Consider the following 24,745-nt stretch of genomic DNA (forward strand, 5'->3'; position numbering starts at 1 on the left):
ACGGCGGTCTCGTTGTGCTGCTCCGAACAGCGGGGTTGTAAATACTTACCTTCCTGGCTCCAGTGCATGGGACTTAAGAGGCACATACCCCAAAATAAAATATTAAATATAAAACTAAACACACAACCTTAGTGGATAAAATTGGCCGTAAGGCGTTGTTTATTGCGGTTTTCAAATTAAAGTTGTTCGATACTTTTATTCAATGGAATACTTTAAATATTAATTCAACCTTAACTTTATTAAAACTGTAAACGACATCAATAATCCAAATTTAAGCATATCAAAACACACATCATAGTCGAACAACTTCTACAGTACTTAGCCTGCCCACCACCGTGGGCAACTTTTATCGCCAATAAAGGCAATAGCCTACGACAGTCCAGAAAGTCCAAGAAGAGGGAGGGTGGGAGGGGGATCGCAGCTTGTCCTGACAGACACTAAGGAGAGAATGACATCCCACACTGATCTGTGACAGGAGCTCAAAGTTCATTGGCTGCCGATAACCCCACTCCTTCTGACAGCTGCCAATCAGTATTAACTCCAGGTGCTCTTGCCCAGATACCTGGCAGCCTCAGATATCACCAGCCAGCCCCTGAAAGAAAGGAGGGAAAACAGCAGTACCACAGGAAAACCAAGTGTATAAGAACCTATGCATATATACAAGCAATACCATAACCTGTATTTTGTGTGGCCACAAAGTCCCAAGAGGCCCTTGCTCCATTATGTCGCTCAGGCCTTACAGGCGCAGTATCGGCTCTCCGCTCGGAGATAGGCGGAAATAGCCGATCGTTGTCGGTCCGCTCTTCTGCGCAGGTGCAAGTCTCCTGCAAGTCTCCTGCAAGTCTCCTGTGCCTGCGCAGTAGAGTGGACCCGACAGAGATTGGCTATTTTTTGCCTATCTCCATGCTGAGAGCCGGAACAGCGCCCCCGCTGGAGCCAGGGAAGGTAAATATAGCAAGCCTTGTCAGGTTTGTCGAGGGAGGATTGCGGGAAACTTCAGGGGAGCCAGCGCTGGACTACCTGCAGCTACAGGGGAGGGGGAAGCCTCATTGGGACCCTGAGGCTTCCCCCTCCCGAGGAAAGTACCGCCCAGGGGATTTTTTTTAATTTTTTTATTACAGAGTCTCTTTAACCTCCTGAGAATTATGCCTGTGTCCCCATGCTTAATTTATTGGATCTCAGGGCTGCAACAGCTTTAGCTAGCACTAGGCTAGCTAGTATAGGTGGCCAGCACCCCCCGATCCAGCCGCTTATACATTACACAGCCTAGTTCCAGCGATCGGCGCAGCCTCCCTGCACAGCTTCGGTCTCTCTATGGGGATGATCGTACATGACGTAACCTACGTCATGCGCAGTCCATTCCTCCACATAGAGAGACCGGAGCTGTGCGGAGAGGCTGCGGCGATCACTAGAGCCAGGCTGGGTAATGTATAAGTGGCTGGATAGGGGGGTGCTGGCCGCCTATACTAGCTAGCCTAGTGCTAGCTAAAGCTTTTGCAGCCATGATATGAGATCAAATACATTATTCACGGGGGACTCCTGAGGCTGGCGGGCGGTACGCCCGACACAGTGTCCATACCGCTCAGGAGGTTAATGTCGCTGGCTCAAAAGCCACATCCAAAGTCCAAAGCTGAAGCTGCTGGTTTATCCAGCAATGCAGGGGTGTAACTAAAAATCATGGGGCCTCCCAGCAGGGCCGGCCCGCCCATGAGGCGGGGTGAAACTTTTGCCTCAGGCGGCACCTCTGGGGGGGCGGCACCCGCCCGTCCATGTGTGTGGGGGGCCGCCCGAGCTGGAGGGGATAGCGGGCAGGAAGGGGGTATTGGGCCTAGCGGCGGGGGGCTACGCCGCAGGAAGTGACGTTAGTGGAGCGCACGCTGGCCTGGAACGAGGAAGAGGTGAGTAATCCCTGCCTGTTGCCTCTTACGAATAGCTGCAGCCACAGCACGGACCTTTTTAAAGCTGGAGGGGAGCGGAGGACGGGGGACCCAGGCGAGGGAGGGGGGGGGGGCGACCCCCCTCCCCGCCGCTAGGCCCAATACCCCCTTCCTGCCCGCTATCCCCTCCAGCTCGGGCGGCCCCCCACAACAACGGCCTGGGGGGGGGGGGGGGCGGCGGAGATTTCACTGAAAATTGCCTCAGGCGGCAAAAAGTCTAGGGCCGGGCCTGCCTCCCAGAGAAACTTTGATAGCCCCCCAATGGTCACACCCCTTCCCTTGCCTCCCCTTGGTGCCCTTCATGGCCTTTGGGCCCATCTCACAAGGGTCATATAACAAGTGTGGCCATCATGATCTTCACACCCTTAACAAGTGTAGCCACAAATCACCTGATCTGATGTATAGTCCCCTGTGTCAGAGGCAGAGAAGCAGGGCCGGCGCTACCATTAAGGCAAAGGAGGCAGCTGCCCCAGGGCCCCAGAGCTTGTAGGGGCCCCCAGTGGCTACAAGAGGGAAAAAAAAATTCAAAATCGGCCTTATAGTTTTTGAGAAAATCGATTTTAAAGTTTCAAAGGAAAAAAAAACACATTTAAAAACCCGCCGACTTTAATGGTTAATAGCAAATCCACCTTAAATGCTAGAAACCCTAAATTTGCAGGATATGTTAAGGAGATCATTAGGAATAAGAGGAAAAAACAATTTTTCAAAAAGACCTTATAGTTTTTGAGAAAATCGATTTTAAAGTTTCGAAGCAAAAAAAGTATACTTTTAAATGCGGTAAATGTCACTTTTAGTAGCAAACCTAACGGTAGTGTAATTTTACATGCATCAAACGAAAGCGCAATAAATTTCCTGACGGGGTTTCCAGGGGGGTCCATACGCAGCCGCAGCGCTTTGGCCAGGGATCGCTATACAGCCGCAATATGGCTGCATGAAGATCCCTGGCATGTTTTCCTATTTTACCAATTTTTTTTATTTTTTATGTTTAGAGTGTGGGAATTAAAAAAAAAAAAAATTATGTGGGATAGCCAGAATGTGGAGATCCGACAGATTGGGACTTCACACCCTGACTATACCAGCTGCAAAAAAGGTCCCCTAATGCAGATTTTTGTTCCGGGGTATATGTTGGGGGGGGCCCCCAGGTTTATTTTGCCCTGGGGCCCCATTGTTGCTTAAACCGGCCCTGCAGGGAAGGACGGTTAGTAGATCAGGCCCCCCACAGTTCTGGGCCCCCCTGCAATCGGAGGGGCTGCTACCCTCTAATACTGGTGTTTCGATATTCAAGTTCTGAATCCGAAGGCATTTTCTATTGAAGTCAAAGATGCCGACTTCCATAGTTAATAGCAATACCCATACATGCTCTCATCCCCAGATTTGCCGCATGTGTTACAGAGAACTATGGAACATGGTACAAAAACATTGTGAAAAGACAGTATCATTTTTGAGAAAAGCGATTTTACATTTTCATAGGAAAAAAAATGATTTTTAAACTGTAAAAGGACACTTTGCTGCGGTACACTGTAGCGCATTCCGAGTTCTGTGTACACATTGTACAAATTTTATAAGAACGGACCACTTGGGGTTCCCCCTCCTGAGCCTCTTTAACCCTTTTTCCCCAATGCACGCTGAGATAGCTAGAAGGCGGAGCCCCAGCCACGTGGGATTCCGCATTCTGAGCTATGCCAGCCCACATGGTCCATGATATGGGGAGGCTCTGGAGGAGAGTGGCAGCCAAGCCTCCCCCTTTTCTCCCCTAGCCCTTGTCCAATCCATGGCCAAGGGGCCCTTCCCCACCTTCGATACCCAGGAGGAGGTGGGGGGCCGCCAATGCCCTGGAGGGGTTCATTGGGGCATCTGGTGTTCCCCTTTAACAAGTGGATCCCTGTATGCCCACCTCCTTCCAAGGTGAAATGGGGATAGGGGTACTGATGTACCCTTTGCCCATTTACGCAAAGAGGTCAAAAAAATAATTTAAAAAATCCTATATTGTTCTAAATTAACGAGGGATACTTACCTTGGATAATCCCATGCCAGTATCCTCAGAATTGATCCCACGCCAGTATCCTCTAAGGAGGTCCCACAACCGCTGTTCCTAGAGAACTCCCTGCACTGAATGGTCATACACAGCCTCTGCATCTGTATTGCATTGGCTGGCAATGCAAAAATTGGCTTTTGAAACAAGAATTTTCAGCAAACACCAACAAAATGGCTGCCGGGTAATTCCATTCCCTAGATGCCACGTTACATCCACAGAGGGGACCAGTGCAAAGGATTCATGTGAAAAAACACTTGTTCTGACACTTTAGTGTGACCTTCAGGGACCAGGGAATCCCCAGCGGCCATTTTGTTGACATCACTATGGGCCAAAAATTCTTGTTTTAGAAGCCAATTTTCACTTTCCTAGCGATTGAGCTAATGTGTTTGCTAAAAATTTCTTGTTTCCACAGCCAATTTTTGCATCGACAGAACGGAAGGCGATAGTCAAAACAGTTTAATTTTCCGGTTTTCATGATTTTATTAGGAACAGCCTAATTCTGATGTGAAAACCAGAACTCAAAACTGTTCTGATTCAGGGATATCATCCCTAGAGGAAACCAGAGCACCAGGAGGAAACCCACACAAACATAAAGGCTTGTAGAGACCGTGTCCTGTGCAAGGGTCAAACCTAGAAATCCAGCATCAAAAGCCACTAAGGGCTCGTTTCCACTATCGCGAATCCGCATGTGTCCAACACATGCGGATTCGCACATGTAATGCAAGTGGATGGGCCTGTTTCCACTGTAGCGTTGTTGAGGTGCGTTTTTTTCAGCGGTAAAAAAACGCACAAAAGAGTCAACGAATTCGCCTGCGAGTGTAATGCATGCGAATCGCCGCTAATGTATTTAATAGGGAAATCGCATGCGGCTTTGTCATGCGGATTTCCCCGCGATTTCGTGTGCGATTTCGCATGCTTTGCTATGGAGCTTTACTCTGGCAGTGACATGGTTAAAATCGCCTGCCTCCTTGCCATGCGAAATCGCGGCTAAATCCGCATGCAGAAACGCAGCCGCATGCGATTTCTTCTGCGGTGGAATCCAGGCGATTCCGCACCGCTACAGTGGAAACAAGCCCTTAGTCATTGGACGGCTAATATAAAGTATTAATTCACCTAGCCCTACCTCATAATTGTAGTCCCTTTTTAACTTAGTTATCCTGCCTGTTCTACTTGCTGCGTACAGAATGCACAACTTGCTGGCTGCACAAGAACTAGTGATGACTGTAATCTGCTAATTACCTTTATGCAAAATTTCACATAATTTTTTTGCAATTATGGCCATATGTAATTACGGTTTGGACATTCAATTAATCCATATGTTATTTTGCGTAATTATGTGAAATTTTGCGTAATTGTATGCCAAATTTGCGGTTAATAGCAATTGTCACCCAAATTGCTTCCTTTGTTAATGGAGAAATGGTGGGAACAAGTTACAAAATATATATTTTTTCAAAAAGACCCTGTAGTTTAAAAAAAAATGCAAAAGAAAAACTTTTTTTTAAAAAAAACTCAGAAAAATGACAGTTAAAAAAAAACATTTTTTCCTTTGCATTTTCAAAATCCATCATCTTAAAGCGGAACTGTAGGTAGAAAATAAACAGTGTTTTACTTACCTGGGGCTTCCCCAAGCCCCTAGCAGCCGTCCTGTCCCGCCCTGCTTCTCGACAAGCCTCCGTTCTCTCACCGCCAGCTACTTTCGGTTTCGCTGCTGGGCCACTACGCCTGCGCAGCTCTGGCCACGCGTATCCTTTTTTCACGTTCCCCGCTATTGCAGAGGGGAACGCGAAGAAAGGATACGCTTGGCAGGGCTGCGCTGGCCTCGACTTACAAGTCGAGGTACGGGATGGAGCGGCGGCGGGAGAACGGAGGCTCGGGCCAAACGGGCGTGGGACAGGACAGCTGCTGGGGGCTTGGGGAAGCCTCAGGTAAGTGAAACAATGTGTTTATTTTCTATCTACAGTTTCGCTTTAAAGGGAAGGTTCACGCAGCACCTAAAAAAAAAAAATCCATATCCACTTACCTTGGGTTTCCTCCAGCCCGTGGAGGGCAGGACGTGCCCTCGGCGCCGCTCTGCAGGCTCCCGGTCTTCTCCGGTGGCGCACCCGACCTGGCCAGGCCGGCTTCCAGGTCGGGCTCTTCTGCGCTCCTCCGACCTGTACTGCGCAGGCACAGAAGAGCCCGACCTGGAAGCCGGCCTGGCTAGGTCGGGCTCGCCATCAGAGAAGACCAGGAGCCTGTGGAGCGGTGCCGACGGCACGTCCTGCCCTCTACGGGCTGGAGGAAGCCCCAGGTAAGTGGATTTGTATTTTTATTTTTTTTAGGTGCTGCGTGAACCTTACCTTTAAAAACTACAGGGTTGTTTTTTTAATTCTTTTTTTTTTCTTCTTATTCCCACTATCCCACTATAATGATAGTAACTATGGTGCTTTGCTATTAACTACTAAATTCGGCATGAAATTACGCAAAATTGCTCAATTGCGGTTCCTGATTACGTTTACATGCAAAGTGCATTACAATTTTCCAGAAATTAACATTTTAAATATGATTGTGTATCAATTGCAAATTACAATGCAAAATGATGATTATGCAAATTTCGTTGATTGCAGTTTGGTATATTATATAAATTTGCGGTATCACCGAGAAGATGAGCCACTGTGGATCAAATAATTTGGGTATCCGCCGGGCCCCTATAAAGCATGACATTTTTGTCCACAAGTTTATTCCCAAAAACCTCTATTCAACATTTTTCCATTGTTTCGCCATTCCAACATTTTTGCCATTCTGTGCGGTTGCCTTTTGCGTAAGTAATTTTGGCAATTGTCCTTGAAACATTTTCATCAATTTATTATTTGTTTCCGTAGGATAATAACAGTGCATTCATTAATCAGTTTTAGAGTCCTTTTGTCATATTTTTCCATCCTTTTTTTTTTTAATATGGCAAAGTGGTACAATTGACATTGACAATTCTTTTTTAAACTTATTCTTTACAAGCTGAAAGAAAAGTCTTCTTTTGTTACTTTGAAACTATCCTCATCTGTCATGTGCAACTCAAATAAACATTAGCTTTACTTTTGCTAAATGATTACCCAAGCTAGCTATGACTTTTTTCAAAATATTTTGAAGAAAATTAAAGGATCGCTATTGTGGAAAAATTATCCAATTAATTTTCATAACCACTTCTGTCCCCCGTATGTCCTTTACAGCCCCCGTTGTGTTCCCTTCTTTCCCCAATGTGTCCCCTTCCGTCCCCGTGTGTCCCCTTCCGACCCCGTGTGTCCCCTCCTGTCTCCCGTGTGTCCTCCTCTGCCCCATTTGTCCTTTTCTGCCACCATGTTTATCCTCCCTTACCCCCGTTTGTTCTCAGCCTCCCCCCCCCCCCATTTGTCCTCCACTTCCCCCATGTGTCCTCCTCTGCCCCTGTGTAGTATGAGATGCGGCAACGCTACTCACCTAATCAACTGCTACAGTGGCGATCACAGATCTCTCCTCACCTTCATGACTCCTTTCCCCTCATCGGCAGAAACCGGCACTAGAGGCGCAGTGTAGGAGAGGAGAGGTCTGTGATTGCCACTGGAGCCGTTGATAGGGTGAGCTGCGCTGCTGCTTCTCATAGTTACAGTATATGAGAGGATGGAGGAGGACACACAGGTGGGGTTGGGGGGGTGAGGGGCAGCAGAGTGCAAACAGGAGAGGAGCAGAGGACAAGCAGGGGGCAGCAGATGATAAATGGGGGAGGATGGCATTGGAGTACAAACAGGGGCAGGTGAGACTTCTATTGCCTAGGTAGGAGGTTAAGGAGATGGACTACTCTAAGGGTGCGTTTCCACTAACGCGAATTCGCATGCGTTCCCCGCATGCAAATTCGCATAACCAATAAAAGTGAATGAGCCTGTGTCCACTTGTCAGGAAAACAGAGCGTTTTCTTGTGCAGGAAAAATCTGCTCAGCAGAGCCATCCGAATTCGGACACCGCACACACGCATGCGATTCGCATACAATGTATTTAATAGGGAATTCGCATGGTGTTTTTCATGCGACTTTTCATGCGAATTCGCATACGATTTCGCATGGAATCAATGAAAAAGCACACAGGCACTGACAAGGTTAAATTCGCACACAGCGTCATCCATGCGAAATCGTATGCGAATTCGCGGTAAAATTCGCATACAACCGCATGCGATTTCGCTCCTGCATGCAAATTCGTCCGCGGAGAATCCGCGGCGATTTCCCACCGCACTAGTGGAAACACACCCTCAAGGTGCGTACACGCGCACTATTGTAACAAACGACGGGTCCATCAGACCCTCCCGCTGGGCAGACGTTCTGCCGACAGTAGGACGTGTGTACAGTCTGTATGTTACAATAGTGCGTGTGTATGCACCTTAAAGCCGGTCCAATCTGTCAGATTTTTACTGCCCCCTGTAAGTGATAGGAGCATAGGAGAAAAGTAATGAGAAAGAAAAGTGCATTTTCCTCTGAGGGAACCGTACTTCTTATAAATATGTGTATTGATGTACTTGAAGTTATTTTTTTATTATATTTTTAATTATTTATAACAATTGAATCAATATTTTTTCACTTTTTTGTGATGTTGCTCTTTTAAAGGACACCCGAGGCGAAAATAAACTAATGAAATAAACAATTTGATCTATCTTCCTTCTCATAAAAATGACTTTTTAAGATATTCCACAGTTTTATTTTATGTTTAAATCTACCTGGGGTGCCTCTTAGTCTAATAGCAATCAGTGTGTGACGGCTGGGGTGGGAGAGCGATGTCGGGGTGCACTTTGGTGTGCCAGACTCCAGTGCTGGAGGACCTTGTCCCAGCTCTGCCAGCCAGCTTTAAGGGGGTCCCCGCTTCTTGCTGAAGAGTCTCAGAAAGACGGTGCAGGCACAGGATGACTCCAGCGGGCTGCAAGAAGCCCCAGATAAGTTAAACTGATTTTTTTTTTCTCTTTAGATTTCCTTCACTAAGAAAGTACTTCTGAAATAAAAAAGTTAGATACTCACCTCAGTAGTTGAAAGCTTCCTAGATCCTCCTACAGCCCACCACAACATTGCAGGGTCCCTCTGTATCTATTTGACATAATAATACGTTTCTTCTGGCCATGGGCAGCTATGGATGAGCGCATCTAGACTGGGCATGCCTACTAGAAAGAGGTGCTCATCTGTGGGGAAAAATTCTGTGCATGAGTGGCTGTGCTCTACTAGGCATACACAGACCTTACTTGTCCCATTCAGAAGGGCTTGTCCATGGACACGGCCATGGTCAGAAGTTGAAGAGGGACCCAGTGGGGGTCCCCTGGGCTGAAGGACAATTCAGGAAGCCTCTGGACCACCCAGGAGATTCCAACTACTGAGGTAAGTAACTTTTTCCTCCCTGTTTTAGGTATACTTTAAAGGACAACTGAAGTGAGAAGATTATGTGCAAAATAATGGACCTCCGGCAATGCGAAATACAGCTTGTGCCCAGTATTTCTGGCCTTATGTTGCATTGCAGGTGGCCCTTGGGGTGCACAGGCGCAAACATTTCCTCACACAGCTGTTATTTCAAGCGGCTATGGTGGTGCCAAAAAATGTGCCATTTTTTTCAATGGATTGGCATCAGGGGCAGCTAAGGTTAGGCCCGTGGTGGGGAGGTAGTTAAAGTTGGGGGAAGGTTAATGTTAGCCGTGTGTGTGTGTGTGTGTGGGAGGTGGGGGGGTTAAGGTTAGCCATGAGGGAAAGACATTCAAGGTTAGGCATGGGTTTGGGTAGTTAAGGTACAGTCACCCTGAGTAAGTGATTAAAGGGAACCTGAAATGAGAGGTATATGGAGGCTGCCATATTTATTTCCTGTTAAACAATACCGGTTGCCTGGAGACCTGCTGATCTATTTGGCTGCATTAGTGTCTGAATAACACCAGAAACAAGAATGCAACTAATCTTGTCAGAAACACCTGATCTGATGCATGCTTGTTCGGGGTCTATGGCTGAAAGTATTAGAGGCAGAGGATCAGCAGGGCTGCCAGGCAACTAGTATTGCTTAAAAGGAAATAAATATGTCAGCCTTGATATGCCTCTGGGTTCAGTTGTCCTTTAACCCTAGGAATCCTAACCAGAATTCCTAGGAATGTGTAATAAGGGCTGTTTCAACATGCAAGACCTTTTTAAACACTGGTGATTTGAAAAGCTCTTGCAAATACAATGCTATGGTTGATTTTTATAACATCACATAGCTGAAGTGGGATAACACCCAAAGCATTACATTAGCAAGAGCTAAGAAAAAGCTCTTGCAATGTGAATCAGCCCTAAGGGGCTAAAAATACTACCTAAAACAGAATTTTGCCTTCTTAAAGTGAACCTAAAGGCAAAAAAAAAAGTGAGATGAACTCACCTGGGGCTTCCCTCAGCCCCCTGCAGCCGATCGGTGCCCTCGCAGCTCCGGTCCGATGCCTCTGGACACGCCGGCGACGACTTCCGGTTTCGCCGTCACCGGCCGACAGGCATGGGAACGCGAGTGATTGTTCGCGTTCCCAGCCTGTATATCGCCCCCTATGCTGCTATTGCGACCTCCTGGCCGCAATAGCAGCATAGGGGGCGATATACAGGCTGGGAACGCGAACAATTACTCGCGTTCCCATGCCTGTTGGCCGGTGACGGCCAAACCGGAAGTGTTCGCCGGCGGGTCCAGAGGCATCGGACCGGAGCTGCGAGGGCACCGATCTGCTGCAGGGGGCTGAGGGAAGCCCAAGGTGAGTTTATCTCATTTTTTTTTTTTTACTTTAGGTTATCTTTAAAGGGAGTCTGAAACCAATATAAAAAAAGAAACAGATACTCACCTAAGGAGAGGGAAGGCTCTGGGTCCGATAGAGCCTTCCCGTTCCTCTCCTGGTCCCGTTGTTGCTGCGCTGGCTTCCCATTAACAGAAGGTATTTGAAAATTATTCAGGTTAGAAAGAGCTCTGAGGTGTACCCCAATGCATCACTGCTGAATATGCAAATTGTCTCACTCTGGTCACTTTAAAGTGAACCAGAGACAAAGCACCCTCATGTATTTTACCATATATATCAGTGGGGACATTAGAGAAAACACCTACCCTGCTCTCTATTTTATCCTTCACTGCTCAGCCTGCTTGTTAACAGCAGCACTGATAAAATCCCTGACTGAACATCCAGTCTGGCTTTGCTCAGGAATCATTATAGCTGAGTCATTATAGCAGAGCCAGAAGGGGGCAGGCTTAGGCTTGAAAAGACATCAGAGAAGGCAGACTCAGAAATAATGATTCCTGAGCAAAGCCAGACTGAATGCTCAGTCGGGGATTTTATCAGGGCTGTTAAGAGGCAGGCTAAGCAGTGAAGGATGAAACAGAGAGCAGAGTAGGCGTTTTCTCTAATGTTCCCACTGATATATATGATAAAATACATGAGGGTGCTTCATTTCTGGTCACTTTAAGTGGGATCATTTCTGCTTTCTGAGTTTCCATCTCTAAAGAGAAGCTTAGGAGGACTCTTGCTTGTTGTATATAAATTAAGGAGAACTCCGTCAGTTACGTATATCTGATGTAACACGCCACACTGGTAGAAATGCCTACATTAGCTTTTTTCTGATGGACTTGACCTTGCTACGGTTCTAGTAGCCCCTAAAAATGATCACGCCTCTCAGGCGAACGGGCCAGAGGGGATAGTCTGGCCCGTTTCCATTATATTATTATTTTTAGTGCTTCAGACAATTTATGGAGTAATAAGAAAATACATTTCTCCATCATCAGTAAGTGTGGGTTACACGGTACAATGGGTTTCTTGACTCGAACATGCAATTCGTTTAGAACGCGCATCCATCAGCCAAACTCCATCACAGAAATAAAACACCTCTGAACTGTATCGGGGGCTGGTGATGAATCCTCAAATCCCCGTCTAATGTATGATTCTTCACCTACCCACAAGTAACTTGTCTGCGATACAACCACCCACGCATTTCAATCTATCACCCACGCGTTTCAATCTATCACCCTTCTTATGATCCTCCGGAGCAGAAAATCCTCTTTGTTCCTGGGAGTCGGCAGTCAGGCGCAGATAAAATAACGACGCAATGGTAACACAAATCCCAATTCTTACACCGAGATTAATGGGAGCGGGTGCTAAGTCTCAGAACCCATTACTGCCTTTGCTGGAAATCAGATATATTTCCTCCGCAGAACGCAATTTTACTTTTTATTGTCGAACTTCTGAAAGTTTGTAATTCTTTGGCAGATGTTTTGTAGCCCACATAATTCTCGCATGTTTTTTATGCTTTTCTTTGTGAGGTTGTTGTGATGTGCAGCCCGTGTTTGGCGGCAGCCGTCCTCTTAGAGCGTTTAGAGAAGGAACTTCTAATGAAAGCATGGAGTGTAAAACAATGCGTACTGCGCCAGGGCTGGCTGAGGAACAAAAAGCCACGTAGTAATAAAAACTAGATAAAGGCAAAGCGCAGTGGAATATTTAAAAATAGCGTTTTCAGTCATAAAGGAAATCAGATTAGGCTTTGGACTAGAGGGGAGGTGGTGATTTGCAGAGTAATAAAATGAGGCTATGTTAAAGTGTACCCGAGGCAAACCTCATGTTTAACCCATTCGCGTTCCGTCGTTTTCACTTGAGAAATGTTCACCTCCCATTCATTAGCCTATAACTTTATCACTACTTATCACAATGAACTGATCTATATCTTGTTTTTTCCGCCACCAATTAGGCTTTCTTTGGGGGGTACATTTTGCTAAGAGCCACTTTACTGTAAATGCATTTTAACAGGAAGAATAAGAAAAAAACTGAAAAAATCATTATTTCTCAGTTTTCAGCCATTATAGTTTTAAAATAATACATGCCTCCATAATTAAAACTCACGTATTGTATTTGCCCATATGTCCCGGTTATTACACCATTAAAATTATGTCCCTATCACAATGTATGGCGACAATATTTTATTTGGAAATAAAGGTGCATTTTTTCCGTTTTGCATCTATCACTATTTACAAGTTTAAAATACAAAAAATATAGAAATATATCATCTTTACATTGATATTTAAAAAGTTTAGACCCTCAGGTAAATATTTACATGTTTTTTTTTTATTATTGTAATGTTTTTTTTTTTTTATATTAAACATTTTATTTGGGTAGTTTTGGGAGGGTGGGATGTAAACAATAGGTTTATAATGTAAATGTGTGTTGATTTAAAAAAATTTTTACTTTTAGTTGTAGTATTACTTTTTGGCCACATGAGTTTGTTTACATGACGTCACTCTAAGCGTAACATACGCTTAGAGCGACGCATGGGGGAGGTAACAGCCAGAAAAGGCGCAGCTTCCGAGAGAAGCTGTCGCTTTTTCAGCGGGGGAGAGGAATCAGTGATCGGGAACCATAGCCCGATTCACTGATTGCCTGGCTAACAAACCGCGGGCCGGGAGCGCGCATGCATGCGAGCGATCGGCTGCGGGAGCGCGCATGTTTCCTGGACGTAGTTTTTACGTCCAGGAACCAAAATAGGTTAAAGAGCAACTGTCAGGCATAAAATCCAAAATCAATTCTCTATTTTTATCTGTTGAATAAGTAAAAAGGTTGCTAGCCAGGCAATCTAAAAGTACAAAATCAATCTTACTTTTCTTTTCCAATAGAATATCATTCCCCAGGTCCCCTGGCTCTTATTTGGTACATTGCCGGACAAAGGAAGTTGCAGTGCATGCTGGTTTTTTTTTCTTCTCTACTTTCCTTTCCTTCATTAGTTATTCCCCTCCGACACAACTAATGCAGCCTGATTGGCTAAAGCCTCTTTCCCTCCAATTGTCCTCTCCCACGCCTCTGTTCCTCTCTGATTGGCCAAAATGCTGATGTAAAATCCACTACTACAGAGATTGGCATCCCCTACATAGCCCTTGTCACCCCTCGCCCAGTGATTTACTCCCTGCTGGACAGGAAGTACATCACTGGGATTCCTGGGTTTCCTCGCCGTATTCCCGTTGTTTCGCGCATGCGCACCGCCAACAAGTTTAAATTTCTTGTGTCGCTCACATTACTTCGGCCACCGAAGTCAACGTGCTGTTGACCATGCAGTGGCTCGCCAGCCAATGGAGCACTTCTCGCGCAATAAGTCTGCTAGGCCCCATTGCCTTGCCATGTTGTTGCGTTACCCTGCGGTATGGGCTGGATCCCACTAGAGTGTTGTTTTTTTGGGGGAGCGATTAGGGATCGCTTTCAAATGCTAGAGATTTCCCTAAATGCTCTGCCAAAGTAAATGGAGGGGACAGATTCCACTAGAGTAACTTTGATTAGGCAAACCGCATTCGCAGGACATGCAGCATTTTGGGAGCCTTTCCATTCTAATGTAAAGTACAGGAGCTGGGAAATCGCTCCCAAAATCACTTGCAAAAGGCTATCACAAATCACTAGCAATTGTGATAGCGCTTTGCGTATTCTAGTGGGTCTTAAGCAGGCCCGAATTTACATCACTGGAGCTTATAGGCACAGATGTCCTGGCACCCTAGATTTCACCCTCCATGAACCTACAAACCCTCATTGGACTGAACCGCAAGTGTGCTGGCTGTCCCAGCTGTCACTTCTCCCTTACTTCCCTTGCCTGTCATAGGTAGCTACAGGTGTCCCTTAGCATTAGGTAGCCAGAGCTAACCTCAGTATCAGTGGCGGACACAGCCAGCAGTGGGCCCCTGTGCAAAATTGCAATTGTGGGCTCCTATGACCTGCGGCGCGCGTAAAAATAAGTGTGGCCATAACAGGCCAAAAACAGGTGCGGATAGAACCTGCGCCGCATAGCGCCGCGGCAAAAAATGGGCGTGGCAATGACCGGATGAGGGCGGAGCTAACTGTAATTTAAAGTTTACTTTTAAACAATACTAGTTGCCTGGCGGCCCTGCTGATCTATTTGGCTGCAGTAATAAACTGAATTACACCAGCAACAAGCATGCAGCTAATCTTCTCAGTTCTGACAATATTGTCAGAAACCCCTGACCTGCTGCATGCTTGTTAAGGGTCTATGGATGAAAGAATAAGAGGCAGAGGACCAGCATGGCAGCCAGGCAACTGGTATTGCTTAAAAGGAGAGAAATATGGCAGCCTCAAGATTATTCTCACCTCAGGTTCCCTTGAAAAGTGCAACGCAAAGACAGTGGGCCCAAGTTTTGGTGACCCTTTCCCCAGAAAATTCACATAATTGTGCAGGTTTTCTCAAGAAAATACACATCATGTCGGCAGATTTGCCCAGAAAATACGTGCAATCATGTCGGCAGATATGCCCAGAAAATACGTGCAATCATGTCAGCAGATATGCCCAGAAAATACGTGCAATCAAGTCGGCAGATATGCATAGAAAATACGTGCAATCATGTGGCAGACCTGCCCAGAACATACACCTGCTAATATAAATAAAAAAACAAAAACATTTACTCACCTGCAGCAGCAGACCTCCTGTGCCAGCCTCCATCCGGCGCGCAGCTCCCATGGGTGGTTGGGTGGATAGGTAGCCTGGTGGGTGGGTGGACAGGTAGCCTGGTGGGTGGGTGGGTAGGTAGCCTGGTGGGTGGGTGGGTAGGTAGGCAGCCTGGTGGGTGGGTAGGTAGGTAGCCCTTAGCCGAGTGGGTAGGTAGCCTGGTGGGTGGGTGGGTGGGTGGATAGGTACCCGGGTTGGTGGCTGGTTAGCTGGGTGGGTAGGTAGCCGGGTGGGTGGGTAGGTAGCCCTTAGCCGGGTGGGTAGGTAGCCGGGTGGGTGGGTAGGTAGCCGGGTAGGTGGCTGGGTAGCTAGGTAGGTAGGTAGCCCTGTGGGTGGGTAGGTAGGTAGCCTGGTGGGTGGGTAGGTAGGTAGCCTGGTGGGTAGGTAGCCAGGTGGGTAGGTAGCCTCGTGGGTGGGTTGGTAACTAGCCCGGTAGGTAGGTAGGTAGCCTGGTTGGTGGGTAGCCGGGTGGGTAGGTAGCCGGGTGGGTGGGTTGGTAACTAGCCCGGTAGGTAGGTAGCCGGGTGGGTGGTTAGGTAGGTAGGTAGGTAGCCGGGTGGGTAGGTAGCCGGGTGGGTGGTTAGGTAGGTAGCCGGGTAGGTAGGTAGGTAGGTAGGTAGCCGGGTGGGTAGGTAGCCTGGTGGGTGGGTTGGTAACTAGCCCGGTAGGTAGGTAGCCGGGTGGGTGGTTAGGTAGGTAGCCGGGTGGGTAGGTAGCCTGGTGGGTGGTTAGGTAATCGGGTGGGTGGTTAGGTAGGTAGGAAGCCTGGTGGAGGTTAGGTAATCGGGTGGGTAGGTAGGTAGGTAGGAAGCCTGGTGGGTGGGTAGGTAGCCGGGTGGGTAGGTGGTTAGGTAGCTGGGTAGGTAGGTAGGTAGGAAGCCTGGTGGGTGGGTAGGTAGCCGGGTGGGTAGGTGGTTAGGTAGCCGGGTGGGTGGGTAGGTAGCCGGGTGGGTGGGTAGCTATCCAGGTAGGTAGGCAGGAAGCATGGTGGGTGAGTAGGTAGCCGGGTGGGTAGGTGGTTAGGTAGCCGGGTGGGTGGGTGGGTAGCTATCCGGGTGGGGGGCCCCGACTCCTATCCCCCCTCCCTCCCTCACCCCTCCCCTCAGGGCCCCCCTACCGGTATGCGCGGCGGGAGAGCGGCAAATAGAGGATGTCTCCGGGGCTCCAGGCAGGCACTAGAGGCTCAGCCGCCGCTTGGACTCCGATGTCTCCACTCCTCTGTATACTGCTCGCTACTTCCTGGTTTAGTAGTGAGCAGTATATAGGGGAGTGGAGACATCGGAGTCCAAGCGGCGGCTGAGCCTCTAGCGCCTGCCTGGAGCCCCGGAGACTTCCTGTATTTGCCGCTCTCCTGCCGCGCATACTGGGAGGGGGGCCCTCGAGGTGAGGGAGGGAGGGAGGGAGGGAGGATAGGAGTCGGGGCCCCCCAGGGAAAAAAAAATAATAAAAAAAAATATATAAAAAAAATAAATACTTAATGGGCCCCTGAAGCAACGGAACTTCAGGGGCCCTCGTGCGGCGGCACGGCCTGCACGGCCGTATGCCCGCCACTGCTCAGTATTAAATAACTATAGTTGCCTCTGACTGAAGGAAGATCTGGTCAGTGGAATGCAGAGAGGAGGGTGTGTAAACTCTTATTTATGATCTGCTCAGGACTCTGCATAAGAAAGGAGGGAGGGAGGCACTCTGGAAGGGGAGTGAGCCGCCTTTCCACCATTAGGTGCCTGTAGGCACGTGCCTACAATGCCTTATGGTAAATCCGTCCCTGATCTCAGGCATAAAACAGGGAAACACAACGCAGCTTTGCGAGACAAGTGTAAATGAGGCCTTAAAGGCAAGGGTGCATCAACCCTAAATCACTGACACGGGGTTCAGCCCCGTTACCGATGTCTTTACATAGTTATTTTGGTTGAAAAAAGACATCGAGTTTAACCAGAGAACAAAGTACAACTCCAGCCTGCTCCCTCACATATCCCTGTTGATCCCGAGGAAGGTGAAAAAACCCTTACAAGGCATGGTCCAATTAGCCCCAAAAGGGAAAGAAATTCCTTCCCGACTCCAGATGGCAATCAGATAAAATCCCTGAATCAACACCATTGGGCATTACCTAGTAATTATAGCCATGGATGTCTTTCAACGCAATAACATATACCTATTTTTTAAAATATGTACCGGTATATATTTTTTTACTATGTATATTTTTTGTTCACTTGGTATACTGTATGTGCACTTGCACGAGACGTATGATAGAGTTAGACGTAAACACGCGGTGGTTGCCAATTCTGCGCGCCATTACTCGGTTCCCTCTAAATTCCTCTGCTTCGCCAGAACAGACCACTTGCGCTTGTGGTTTGGACGCCATATCACTCCTCCCGCGGGGTCTGTGGAAGACTATAAGCTGCGGTTAGCCAATGAAAGTCGAGTAGAGCACGACGCAAAGACTTGCAATTTTTGTTTCTGTATAAAAATATGCAAAATGTACATTTCCTGTCCATATGGAAACATTTTTAATCCTCGTTCCTGTTTTTTTCCCCCTTTCACAATGGGCGATTGGGTAGGATGTGGTCTCCCTCGTTTCTCTGAGGTCTCCCATGTAAAATTCCTGCTCTGGAATGATTCACTTTGAGGGAATCTGTTATGACACTACAAGATGGCCGCTGTTTGGGTGCCCACTTCTAACGACATTCCTCTGCTGACACACAATAATGCCGGAATTTCAGGAGACTCGTTAGAAGGAGGCTGGAGCAAAGAAGCAGGAACATGGAATAAGAAACACGAAAGCCCTCTGGAAGATCTGGCGGCTGTCCCGGCTTCGGAGGTTACAGCGACTGCTCCTTCCTTGGGCATCGAAAAGGGCGGATTTCTGCTCCTGCCACTGTGGGAAATGAGCTTATAAAAGTTTTAGGGTCAAGTTGTAACTTTCTACAAGCCCCTCAAGAATGCTGGAAAATGATTTTCAATCCAAATTTGTTAAAGTACTTATTATTCTTTTGGATTGTTTTTACGAGGTTATTTTTGGCACCGGCGCCTTTGTTCTCCGAGCAAGTGAAGAATATTACGTTTGTAGGAGTAACAATAGATGAGTCTCCCCATGAACCACAAGTTGCTGTGTGTGAGCCAACCCCCCCCCCCCCCCAAAAAAAAACAAAAAAAAACTAAAGAACAGAAGTAGTTTGTGGTAAAAATAAAAACAAAAACAAAAAACATTGTTGTTGTGTTAAAGGCAATCTGAAAGGTTAATATGGTGCCCAAAATGGGTACTCACCCCAGTAGAGGGCGGCTCTGGTTAATCCAGAGGCTTCCCCCATTCTCCTCGCCCCCACCAGTCCAGTGCTGGCAACTCCCGACATTGGCTTTGTCAAAAAGTGTACGCGGCTGCGCCCCTGTCCACGGACGAGCGCAGGCACAGGACACCTCAAGCCTGTGCAATAACGCTGACTTGCTCAGGCCCGGCAGAAAAAGCCTAGGCAGAGCAGCGCTGGGCTACTGGCTAGAACAACGCATCCTGTGCAATGCAGCCATGCTCATTCTTGTTCAAAAGGAACGCGGCTGTGAACCTCAAGTGGGTTCCGGCGTCCAGCGTGATGGTCCGAAGGGGGACTACGCAACTAACGCAACGACAATACAAGGCAATTGAGCCTAGCACACTTACGGTGTCGTGTTGCTCCGGAAGTGACCGATCTGCCGCCTAGCCATTTCAAAGTCAACAGCGCATTAACCGTCGGACTTACGCAGCGGTGGCAGAAGTAATGCAAGTCTCTGGGTGATGCAGGAATTTCAACGTGTGCAGCTAGAATGCGCGGAACAATGGGAATACTTTCAAGCTAAGCAAATACTGTATATGTAGGTTTCTAATGAAAAACACGTTTAACCATTTCAGCCCGCGGGTATTTTTCAGCTTATGCATCAGAGCAATTTTCACTTCCCATTCATTTGCCAATAACTTTATCACTAATTATCACAATGAGTTGATCTATATCTTGTTTTTTCCACCACTAATTAGTCTTTCTCTGGGTGTTACATTTTTCTAAGAATTATTTTTTTCGAAATGCATTTTCACAGGAATATTAAGAAAAAAAATGGAAAAAATTCATCATTTCTCGGTTTTTGGCCATCATAGCTTTAAAATAATACAATATCATAATTAAAACCTATATATTTTATTTGCCCATTTGTCCCAGTTATTACACCATTTAAATTATGTCCCTATCACAATGTATGGCGCCAATATTTTATTTGGAAATAAAGGTGCATTTTTTCAGTTTTGCATCCATCACTATTTACTAGCTTATAATTTGAATAATGTTCATAATATACCCTCTTCACATGCATATTAAAAAAAAAGTTCAGACCCTTAGGTAACTATTTATGTTTTGTTTTTGTTTTGTTTTTTATTGTATTTTTTTTTTCATTAAAAATTTTATTTGGGTAATTTTTGGTGTGGGACATAAATAGTTAATTTTAAATGTAATAATGTTTGTTTATTTTATGTAAAATGTATGTAGATGTAGTTTTACTATTTGCCCACAAGATGGCCACAGTCAAAATATATTTTTAAACCTGGGTGCAAACACTCTCGCTTCCAGGAAACGTAAAAAGGACAGGAATTTTTTTTTTTAAATTAGAAAGACGGCAGTTTCTGGTAAAAAGCCGTTTGTCTTTCTACCAGGGACTTAGATCAATGAATGTTCCATTCATTGATCTCTGGACTAACGGAGGGGGCAACATGTGTGCACGCAGCAGCTGTACAGTAGCCGCCTGGATGTGACAATCACGTCCAGGTGGCATAAATGGTTAACTGACTCTAAACTTTACTCCCATCACAGCTTACTGGAGGAAGCAGTGATCATTTATTCAACAGACACTTTGGTTGGCTTTGGAAACACACATTCCCATACACCAATCATTGCTCTAACGGATGCCTGTGCACGCAATCACGAAAACGGGGATGCCTATTTCTATGCCCCTGATCTTAAAGTGAAGTTGTCAGAGGTTGTGTATATACGATACAGTGATCTGGAGGTGTTTAAAGAGAACCTGAGGTGGGTTTGAAGAATATTATCTGCATACAGAGGCTGGATCTGCCTATACAGCCCAGCCTCTGTTGCTATCCCAAACCCTCCTAAGGTCCCCCTGCACTGTGCAATCCCTCATAAATCACAGCCACGCTGCTGACAAACAGCTTGTCAGAGCTGGCTGTGTTTATTTCTATAGTGTCAGTCTGCTGCTCTCCCCGCCTCCTGCAGAACTCCTGTCCCCGCCTGCATCCCTTCCCTCCCTGCTGATTGGAGGGAAGGGACGGGGGCAGGGACCGGAGCTATGCAGGAGGCGGGGGAGCAGCTGAGACTGACACTACAGATGTAAACACAGCCTCACAGCACGGCTGTGATTTATGAGGGATTGCAGAGTGCAGGGGAACCTTAGTGGGGTTTGGGATAGCAACAGAGGCTGGGCTGTATGGGCAGATCCAGCCTCTGTATGCAGATAACATTCTTTAAACACACCTCGGGTTCTCTTTAAATTGAAAGATTTGTTATTTACAAATATAAATGTAAGCTAGTGGTGATGGAAAGAACCAGTGTGGATTGAATTACAAAGTTATGTCTTTTGCTTTTGAATTCTCTGTGATCTGTGTGGCTAGGGGTGTGAAGGCGTGTCATTTGAGGCATAACAGGGGTGTGTCTTAATGGCTTTCCTCTTTTTCATCTGAAAAAGTTGGTATATAAGACTAACCCTCCCCACCCCCCACACACCCCACACCAACACCCATAACAAGTTTTGCCGCAATAAGGGGGGGGGGATTAAAACAAACAAACAAACAAACAAAGGGGTTGAATTTCAAATTGCACCTTCATATTAATGAAGCTGGAAAAAAAGGAGAACTTACCTTCTGAATTTTGTCTTTTTTTCATTGTAGATTGAATTTACACCCGACCAGATAGAAGGTAAGAGAATCCCAGCACAATGTCGGCAGAATATGGTATTTTGATTTAGGCTACTTTCACACTGGGGAGTTGCATTGTGTTGCCTGGATAAACAGGATCGTAACTAATGGGAAAGGTCACACTGTGCATTCCATGTGCCGTGTGACGCACACAGTGCAGCATGCAGTACATAGAAGGTATGTTTCACTGCAACTGTTAAAGAGAACCAGAGATGAAGCACCCTCATGTATTTTACCATATATATCAATGGGAACATGACAGTAAACCCCTACCTTGCTCTCTGTTTCATTCTTCTTTGCTAAATCTGCCTGTTATCAGCCCTGATAAGAATCCCCTACTGAGCATTCAGTCTAGCTTTCCCCGGAATGATTATAGCTGAGTCAGTCTTCTTTTTCAAGCCCAAGCCTGCCCCCTTGTGGCTCTGCTTTCCTGCCATTTATCCTCAAAGCAGCAAAACAGAGCCAGGAGGGGGCAGGCTTGGGCTTGAAAAGACATCACAGAAGACTCACTCAGCTATAATCATCAAAGCTAGACTGAATGCTCAGGTTGGGATTCTTATCAGGGCTGATAACAGGCAGATATAGCAGAGAAGAATGAAACAAAGAGCAGGGTAGGTGCTTACTGTCATGTTCCCATTGATATACAGTATATGGTAAAATACATGAGGGTGCTTCGCCTCTGGTTCCCTTTAATGCACACATTATGCAGTACCGCTTTGCATGCATTCGCTATGCCAACGCACCCATCGTATGGCACTGCTAATGTGCCGACTGCCATGAGCTGGCGGTTTTAAATCCTTTTGCAAAGTGTCACCTGTGCATTGCAACACATTCAGTGTATCCTCCTTAACATATGTAGCAATTCTGGTGGCAATAGCAAGTATTAGGGCTTTGCTATTCACTGCCAAAGTCGGCACGAAATGACACGTAAATTCATGCGTAATTACGAATGATTATACAAAACCAATTAAATTAACAATTCGTGATTACAGATAGACATAATTGCAAAAATGTACGGGAAATTTCATATAATTAGCTGATTACAATCATCGCTGCCAGGTGCCTTTGTTACATGATTTTGTATGAGAGGAGCTGCAATTGATGGCCCAGTTCCATGATGCATACAATTTGTATTATATTTGCATGCAAACTGGAATGAAAAGCCTCTCATTGACTTTCTCTGCTGATATCCATTTTATTTTGCCATAGCAAGGAATGCATGCGTGGGGGGATGTGTGATTTCAAAACCAAATGAAAGCGCTTTACCGGTGATCAAAATCATTGTGATTAAAACCATTAAAGTGTACTTGAGAGAGAAACTCCAACCAAGAATTGAACTTTATCCCAATCAGTAGCTGATACCCCCTTTTACATGAGAAATCTATTCCTTTTCACAAATAGACCATCAGGGGGTGCTGTATGACTGATATTGTGGTGAATCCCCTCCCACAAAGAAACTCTGAGGACCGTGGTACTCCTGGTAGTTTCCTGTCTGTGAACCTTGCTGCATTGTGGGAAATAGCTCTTTACAGCTGTTTCCAACTGCCAAAAAAACATGCAGCCGCTACATCACCTGCCAGCAGTAAAAATGTCACCATGTGATAAATGTCAGAATGTAAATCAGGGAGAGGAAAGATTTTACAATGAGCAAACACTGATTAAATAATTTATACATAATTATTGTAAAAGTGAAGCACTTTTTTTTTATTACATTATTTTCACTGGAGTTTCTCTTTAAAGGGGTTCTGTGGAGTCCTGCAATAAACATAAACAGACACTTACCTGGGGCTTCTATCAGTCCCTTGCAGCTGTTATTTCCCGCGCCATCCTCCTCTGATCACCCGTTCACCGCCGCCGGCACTGGCCAGTTATTCATCTAACAAGACAAATAATGCACGCTCCCGCTCGCGTCTCCAGAAGCTTACCGTGCAGGCACAGTACGAGGTTTTCTTGTACTGCGCCTGCGCAGTAAGCTCCCAGAGATGTGAGCGGGAGCGTGCAGCTGCAGACGCGTTACACGTGTAATTAGACCATGACCGGCGGCGCGGGACATTACAGCTACAGGGGGCTGATAGAATCCCCAGGTAAGTGTCTGTTTATGTTTATTGCAACACTCCACAGAACCCCTTTAATACCTGTATTTATACTTACCTGGGGCTCCCTCCAGCTACAAGAGGTCCATCGCCATTCTCTGCTTTGATCAGTAGATATCCCTCCCGGTATTCTGCCCAGTCCCGGCCAGTCGTTAGCTTATGCGCATGCGCGGCCACACATGTGTCCGCGCCCCGTGCCTGGGAGCGTTCTGTTGAGCACGATAGGGGTGCATGAGCGGCCAGGCCATGCATGTGCGGAAGAACCGGCCGGAATACCGGGAGGGATATCTACTGAAAAGAGCGGCCATGGAGAGGACCACAAGGAAGCCCAGGTAAGTATAAATTCAGGTATTAAGCTTCTTTCAGCTTCACTTTAAAAAGAACTCCAGTGAAAATACTACTAATATAATAAATGGGAAAGTTCGGATGTTTGGATGTTTGTTACTCGATCACGCAACAATGGCTGAACGGATTTGAATGAAATTTGGCACACACATAGTACATTACCTGGAATAACATATAGGATACGTCTTATTCCCATAACCAAAATGGGGGCGGAGACAAATAGAAATTTCACTGGAAAATGTAAACAGCAGCCATTCTTACATTGTTAATGGCAGGGTTCTCAAACTTTGCACAGTTGGTCGTTGGGTGACTGGGATTAATATTCAGAAAGGTGGGTGGAGTCTATAAAAGCCAATCAAAATTAATTAACCTATTGATTTTCAAGGGGAATATTTACATTGCTGCCATTCTTGCACTGTTAATGGCACAAGCCTCAAACCTGGTCATTGGGTGACTAGGGTTCAATTTCAGAAAGGGGGTGGAGCCACAAACATCCAATTAGATTTGTTTCATTCCAATGCAAATTATTGATGCCAAACACCGCAAAGCTCACAAACTTGGTAATTGAGTAATTGATTAATTGTGCGTTAGGATTAGAAAAGTGGGCACAGCCAACACCAGCCAAATACATAAGCGGGCAACGCCGGGTCATAAGTGGGTGGAGACAAATACAAATTTTACTGGGAAAATGTAAATAGCAGCCATTCTTACACTGTTAATGGCAGGGTTCTCAAACTTTGCACAGTTGGTTACTGGGTGACTGGGGTTAATATTCAGAAAAGTGGGTGGAGCCTACAAAAGGCAATCAAAAATTACCTATTGATTTTTCAGGGGAATATTTCATTGCTGCCATTCTTGCACTGTTAATGGCACAAGCCTCAAACCTGGTACACTTGATCATTGAGTGACTGGGGTTTACATTTATAAAACGGGGTGGAGCC

General features: G+C 46.3%; 1 protein-coding gene across 4 annotated transcripts in view; it reads left to right on the plus strand.

Moving 5' to 3' along the window:
• The window catches only part of MYL3 (myosin light chain 3), a 225,625-nt gene that overhangs the window by 154,416 nt on the left and 46,464 nt on the right, over nucleotides 1-24,745 (plus strand). For all 4 annotated transcript variants that reach the window (XM_068235188.1, XM_068235187.1, XM_068235186.1 and 1 more), the window contains one exon: nucleotides 21,340-21,367. In XM_068235188.1, coding sequence (XP_068091289.1) covers nucleotides 21,340-21,367 — 28 coding nt within the window. The remainder of the gene's footprint in view (nucleotides 1-21,339; nucleotides 21,368-24,745) is intronic.

This window comes from Hyperolius riggenbachi, chromosome 5, assembly GCF_040937935.1.
Source record: "Hyperolius riggenbachi isolate aHypRig1 chromosome 5, aHypRig1.pri, whole genome shotgun sequence".
Classification (NCBI taxonomy): Eukaryota; Metazoa; Chordata; class Amphibia; order Anura; family Hyperoliidae; genus Hyperolius; species Hyperolius riggenbachi.